This window comes from Mandrillus leucophaeus, unplaced genomic scaffold, assembly GCF_000951045.1.
Source record: "Mandrillus leucophaeus isolate KB7577 unplaced genomic scaffold, Mleu.le_1.0 Scaffold402, whole genome shotgun sequence".
Lineage (NCBI taxonomy): Eukaryota > Metazoa > Chordata > Mammalia > Primates > Cercopithecidae > Mandrillus > Mandrillus leucophaeus.
In genome coordinates, this window is record NW_012104277.1 from 1,039,419 (window position 1) to 1,046,275 (window position 6,857).

Sequence of the window (6,857 nt, forward strand, 5' to 3'; positions counted from 1 at the left end):
GAGCTGTTCCAGCACGCGCGCAAGAGGGTCATCGCCACCTACCAGGTCAGCCGTCCGCGCCCCGCGACGTCCCCCCTTCCGCAAGCAAGTCCACGGGAGACTCCGCTGCCCCACGGAGCTCCCCATCTGTGGACAACTTCCACCCAGAAACCCCTCCCCAGACAGCCGAGGTCTAGGGAAGCCCCAGTAAATGATAGGGAGGCACAGCGCTGTTTAGAAGAGAAATCTGGCTGGTGATTATTATTTATCACCTCCCAACCCCCTGCTCCCCCAAATCCCCTGGTTCCTTGAGGAGGCAGGCCTCACACCGCTCCTGTTTGAGTTGCTTCTCCCATGACTGACCCTGCCTGGTCCTCATCTCCACCTGGAAGCCGTCCTTGGGCTCAGACCCTTCCAGGCCCAGCCTCATCCAACTCGAGCCTCCCCTCGCCTCTCTCTGCCCCTCAGAACATCGCTGTGTATGAGTGGCTGCCCAGCTTCCTGCAGAAAACACCCCCGGAGTATACAGGTGAGGCAGTGGGGAAGGAGGGTGGGAGGGCTTGCGTGAGTGTGTTTTGTGGGGTGGGGTGGGGAGTACGTTGGGGATTTTAGGGCTAAATTCTTTTGTCCTCTCTTCTCCTGTTTCCCCAGGATACCGGCCATTTCTGGACCCCAGCATCTCCTCGGAGTTCGTGGCGGCCTCTGAGCAGTTCCTCTCCACCATGGTGCCCCCTGGCGTCTACATGAGGTGAGGGAGGGGCTCAAAGGTTTGTGTGCTGGGAGGGATGGGGCTGTCAACTGAAGAAAATCCGCCCTCAGGAGCTCTCTCTACAGGATTATCAGTCTGAAGTGTCCCCAAGGGAACGATGAATAGAGAGGGGAAGAAAAGCAATTGTTTTAAAAGACACATCACTGTGGTTTTTAAGCACTTTTACTTCCCTTCTCCTGCTGCTGGTGTAGATATTACCCTCCCCCCACCCATTAAATATAGAGTAATAAAGGTTCAGAGGGTGTCACAGACCCCACTGGTCTAAACCTCATGTCTTGACACTACACTGGGGACATTTTTAGCTATAATCACAGGGCCCAGGGCCTGCAACCTTTTGGGGGCAGAGGGTTCTAAAATGTGTGCAATCTGAAGGAAAATATTGACTTCAAAATAATGAAAAGGGAACTTGAAAAAGACACAGGCTGGGTGCGGTGGCTCACGCCTGTAATTCCAGCACTTTGGGAGGCTGAGGAGAGTTAGAGACCAGCCTGACCAACATGCAGAAGCCTTGTCTCTACTAAAAAAAAAAAAAGAAAAATATATATATATACACACGCACACATACACACACACAGACACACACACACAAAATTAGCTGGGCATGGTGGTGCATGCCTGTAATCCCAGCTACTCGGAAGGCTGAGGCAGAAGAATTGCTTGAACTTGGGAGGCAGAGGTTGTGGTGAGCCAAGATCGTGCCATTGCACTCTGACCTGGACAACAAGAGTGAAACTCTGTCTCAGAAAAAAAAGACATATATTTAAATAAGTGTATATGAAACAAAGCATGTCCATTTATTTTTTTACAGTTGCTTTGTAATTTAAAACAATTCATAGATTAGATTTACTCTGGAATAATCTCTGGGGTATGCCTGATGATGTACGAGACATAGACAATTGAGTTATTCACAGACAAGTAGTTTCAAAAGAACAATTTTTGAATCCTTTGAAAAGGTATATATGTACACATATGTTGTACATACAATTTTGTGTGTATATATGTATTTTACATATGTGCGTATATACATATATTGAGAGAGAGTCAGAGAGAGTGAGCTATGAGTACATTTAGATATTTGGTCTGATGTTGTTAATGAGGGAGTACATTTTAGATATTTGGTCTGATGTTGTGGATAGGACCTTCCAAAAGTCAGATCCCCCAGAACGTACCAAGGTCCGAACCACACACCACCTCAGAAAGGCCTGGGGTCCCTGGCTACTGCCTCAGAGACCAGAACTGATGCCTGACAGTATAACCCCATTACCTCAATCACCATCTACCTGCTCTTTGCATTTCAGAAATGCCAGCTGCCACTTCCAGGTGGTCATCAATCGGAACTCAAGTGTCTCTAGAGCTCTCCGGGTCTGCAATAGCTACTGGAGCCGTGAGGTCCGAGCTGGGGGTCACATAAGTGGTGGATGTGTGTGTGTGCATGCGTGTGTGTGTGTGCGTATGTGTGTGTGTATGTGTGTGTATGTGTGAGTGCATGGTGAAAGCAGGCAGTAAGGCTGAAGCGGACAGCTGGGATAGGCTGGGGTGAAGGAGGCAGCCTGGAGGACCTCAGGCATCTCCCCTACAAAGTCTGAGGTGACCAGGTAGCTGGACATGGCCAAAAGTCAAGCCACCACCCCAACCTCAGGGCTGTGGGAGAGCCAGTGGGGCCTGTGCAAGTATGGTTCTGCCTTTGTTGCTGCCTCCCATGTTTTCCCTCTCCTTCAACAGCTCTGGTTGTCCTGTAGGCCTTGGAGTACCCCAGCTAGTCTCACTTGCCCCAAGGAAACTTCCCATTAGACATACATCCCGGGCGGTGTGTGAATGCGTATGTGTGAGGGTGTTGGGGAGGAAGCAGGGGTTCTTAGAGATTATTGAGGATTGCCCATCCGTCCAAATCAGGCCAGCATGGATGAAGAGCATTGATCATGAATTTAAAGCAAAGCAAGATACTTTGTGTAAAGTGTTTACTAAGGGGAAGGGAGTAGGGAGGAAGAGAAAAGAAGCCATAGAATCAGAGCCTGGAGCTGAATCGAAAGAGGCCTCAGTGTCCCCCTCATCAAAGTCCCTTTTTATTAAGGGAAGAGAGGGCCTGTGACTTGCCCAAAGTCATACAGCTGGTTAGTAACAGAGGACTGAGACCTAGATCTTCTAGTGAATTTGCCAACCACATTGTCAAGTCTCCCAAGGTCAAAGTAAAATTTTAAGATCCCTTGTGCTTGTATAGACCTCTGTCAGGCAGTATTGACTTTGGATGGGGACACCCCTCACCCTGAGTGGGGAATCAACCTGCAGAGCAGGAATGTCCCGCCAGTTTGGGAGCACACAGTAGGACTGGGTGGGCTCAGGGATAAGGATGATGGTGTGGAGGGAGCCTGGCTATCTAACCTCTGACTCCATTAACCACGCCCCTCTCCTCCCCACCCACAATCTATAAAGCACCCAAGCCTACAAAGTGCTGAAGATGTGGACGCACTGCTGCTGGGCATGGCCTCCCAGATCGCAGAGCGAGAGGACCACGTGGTGGTTGAAGATGTGCGGGGTGAGTCTGAGGCTGTCCCTGCAGGTTGTGAACTCCTGGCCTCTGGGAAGAGGCTCAGCTGGACTTCCAGAGCCAGGTATGAGGGGGTACCTGGGGCTGGGAGCCTGCACTGCACTCACTGATGAGAGAGCTTCTGGCATACTGATCATAGCTTCTTCTGGCTCAAGTCTTCTGGGGCTGGTTGGAGCCTGGGGCCTGGACTGGAGACTGCTGTGGTGGCCCTGAGCTCCCTCAGACTGTCTGGTATCTCCTCTCCAGATTTCTGGCCTGGGCCACTGAAGTTTTCCCGCACAGACCACCTGGCCAGCTGCCTGCAGCGGGGCCGGGATCTGGGCCTGCCCTCTTACAACAAGGCCAGGGCAGCACTGGGCTTGTCTCCTATTACCCGCTGGCAGGACATCAACCCTGTGCTCTTCCGGAGCAATGACACTGTGAGGAGGGGTCAGGACCCCGAGGGTAGGGTGGGAGGGACAAGGCACGTGGGACTGAGTCATGGGAGATAGGTAGTGAAACTTGAGCACAGAGACAAGCACCTAGTGGGAGGGGCAGGGCTCACCCAGGTCACTTTTCCCAATATTGCATATCAGGATGAAGATTACCAGACCAGCAAGATTTGGCTTTGCACTCTGATTGTTCAGATCCAGCAAGCATGTATTGAGCATCTATTGTTTGCCAGGCACTTAATAGGCACTATCTCATTTACTGTTCTCTCCACCCTCCTGAGTGGGTATAGAAGGTCCTTGACTTAGGAACAATCTGTGCTTTCTTGCACTGATGTTTAAGCTGCCTTTCAGGAGTCAGCTGTTACACCCTGAGCTATCACCTGGACTGGTGGCATGCCTGCTAGCCAAGAGGCCAGACTGGGACACCTTACCATCTTGACACAGCAGTGTTTCTACAATTGTGTGCCTACTCTATTGCATTTTGCCCTTACCATTTTATAAAATTATTGGAAAGTGGAGGTTTGAAAGGCCAATAAAGAAGTGATATGAGCATAGGGGCTCGTAAACTTTATAAAATCAATATATAGATAGGAATCACCAGGCATACCAACAGTAGCAAATCTTTAGCTTCAAATGGGCCTCAGTGGAATTAAGCTGGTCAAGTGCTATTTACACTGTGGAGAAAAAAACTAAAGTAAAGGTCAGGTAATGCTGGTGATATGTTTTTGAAAACTGTCTCTAAAAGGCAATATATAATCAGGCATTTGATTAAAAAATTAGTTCTAAAGAATAGAAACCTTTTATAACACATCATTCTGCCATTCAACTTTTGCACTTCTGGTTTTGTCCCTTCAACTTTCATACCTTTTCAAGAACAAGTTATGAATGGGGATTGGTTGGCTGTTTCATTACTTTATAGAATAGGCAGCTGAATGTGTGAGAGGGTTCCCATAATGGAGTTCACTTATGTAAAGCACTTAGAGCAGTGCCTGGGGCATAATAAGCACTATAGAGGAGTGAGTTGCTGTTACTGACATTTATTATTATCATCTCTGGGGCTAATCCCTGTGAACCACCTCTTTGCCTGAGGGTGGGTGCCGTGTCCTTTCTGTTACTCCTGCCCCTTCTTGGTTCCAGGTACTGGAGGCCACAGCTGATCTGTACAAGCAGGACTTGTCCTGGCTGGAGCTGCTCCCTGGAGGACTCCTGGAGAGCCACCGGGACCCTGGACCCCTGTTCAGCACCATCGTTCTTGACCAATTTGTGCGGCTGCGGGATGGTGACCGCTACTGGTTTGAGAACACCAGGAATGGGTAAGGCCTGCTAGGGTAAGGTAGGCTCTACCTCAGCCTGGGCCGCAGACCCTCTCCCTGGCCTTAGACAGCCCCCCTGCGCCCTTCATTCCAAGCCAGCCCACCGCCCCCTTCCCAACACCTCTGGGTCTCTTTTCTCACCTGGCTCCTTGGGTCTGGGGTTGCTGGAGGCCTGCATTCCCTTCCCATCCCAGTGACTTCTACTTTCTCCAACTTAGGCTGTTCTCCAAGAAGGAGATTGAAGAAATCCGAAATACCACCCTGCGGGACGTGCTGGTCGCTGTTATCAACGTTGACCCCGGTGCTCTGCAGCCCAGTGTCTTTGTCTGGCATAAAGGTGAGTGGCCAAGGGGTGACTGGAGGAGTGGTGGGTCTGGAGCCTCGTCCCTCTTCAGCTCTGGGCTTGGCTCAGTGTGGCTGAACGTCAACCTCTGTGCTCCAAGAGGGGAGTGAGCTGTGGTTCTGCCCTTGGGAACTCCAGGTGCCAGGGCCGCCACCTGCAGCTGTGTAGGGTCCCCTCTGCACAACTCCGGAAAGTACTGAGTGAGGGCAGAACCAAGACTCAGAGACAGCTGGTGAGGAGGTTCACATTCGGCTGAGATGGAGCTGGGGCTGGGTATAATATTAGGAGGGCTTTGTGCGGTGAGGATATCCCAACTCTACAGCAGTGAGGGAAGAGTTTGTGTGTGTGTGTGTGTGTGTGTGTGTGTGTGTGTGTGTGTATACATACACTTGTGTGTGTGAGGGAGAGATGGAGGTTGGGATTCATTTTTTACCCCACTTGTTACCCAAGGAAGCCCCTTCCCCTCAGCTACCCAGAGTGCCCCCACCCCCTTTCTGCCACCCTAACCTCCTCAGTGATCCTGTGCCAGCACCTGTGGCCCAGCACCCAGGACTCTGGCTTCCTCTGCCTCCCCAGGAGACCCCTGTCCGCAGCCAAGACAGCTCAGCACTGAAGGCCTGCCAGCCTGTGCTCCCTCCATTGTTCGTGACTATTTTGAGGGCAGTGGATTTGGCTTCGGGGTCACCATCGGGACCCTCTGCTGCTTCCCTTTGGGTAAAATGATGGACAGAGTGGAGTGGGGTGAGAGATACAAGCTAGGGGATGCAGTTTGGGTGGTTCCACTAATGACAACAAACCACGCAGAGCATGGTCCCTCTGGGTAGGAGAATGAAACACTAGAGGAGGAAGGGACAAGAGAAGTGTGACCTACAGAGAAGTCAGCTCCAGGGAGGATTGCCCCCCTGTTTTCCTGGGACTCCCCGCAGGGCCCAGCATTGGTCAGGAGCCAGGGGGAATCTGTAATCCACAGCTTTTTGCAGGCCTGGGCCTAGAGGACTGTCAGAGGCAAATCTCTGTTTAAGAACAAGGGCTAAGGCCCGACGCGGTGGCTCACGCCTGTAATCCCAGCACTTTCAGAGGCCAAGGCAGGCGGATCGCCTGAGGTCGGGAGTTCGAGACCAGCCATGATCAACATGGAGAAACCCTGTCTCTACTAAAAATACAAAATTAGCTGGGCATGGTGGCGCATGCCTGTAATCCCAGCTACTCGGGAGGCTGAGGTAGGAGAATCAAGTGAATCCGGGAGGCAGAGGTTGCAGTGAGCTGAGATCACACCGTTGCAGTTGCAGTGAGCTGAGATTGCACCATTGCAGTCCAGCCTGGGCAACAAGAGGGAAACTCTGTGAAGAAAAGAAAAGAACAGAAAAAAAAGAAAAGAAAAGGAGGAAGGGAGGAAGGGAGGAAAGGAGGAAAGGAGGGAGGGAAAGAAGGAAGGAAGGGAAAGAAAGAGAGAGAGGAAGGGAGGGAGGGAGGGAGG

The 6,857-nt window shown here is 51.2% G+C and overlaps 1 protein-coding gene across 1 annotated transcript in view; it reads left to right on the top strand.

The window, feature by feature from the left end:
* DUOX1 (dual oxidase 1) overlaps window positions 1-6,857 on the top strand; it is a 43,945-nt gene that overhangs the window by 5,892 nt on the left and 31,196 nt on the right. Inside the window, exons 7-15 of the mRNA XM_011992114.1 lie at window positions 46-170; window positions 448-508; window positions 631-727; window positions 2,047-2,137; window positions 3,179-3,281; window positions 3,540-3,712; window positions 4,862-5,037; window positions 5,256-5,374; window positions 5,957-6,094. Coding sequence (XP_011847504.1) covers window positions 46-170; window positions 448-508; window positions 631-727; window positions 2,047-2,137; window positions 3,179-3,281; window positions 3,540-3,712; window positions 4,862-5,037; window positions 5,256-5,374; window positions 5,957-6,094 — 1,083 coding nt within the window. The remainder of the gene's footprint in view (window positions 1-45; window positions 171-447; window positions 509-630; window positions 728-2,046; window positions 2,138-3,178; window positions 3,282-3,539; window positions 3,713-4,861; window positions 5,038-5,255; window positions 5,375-5,956; window positions 6,095-6,857) is intronic.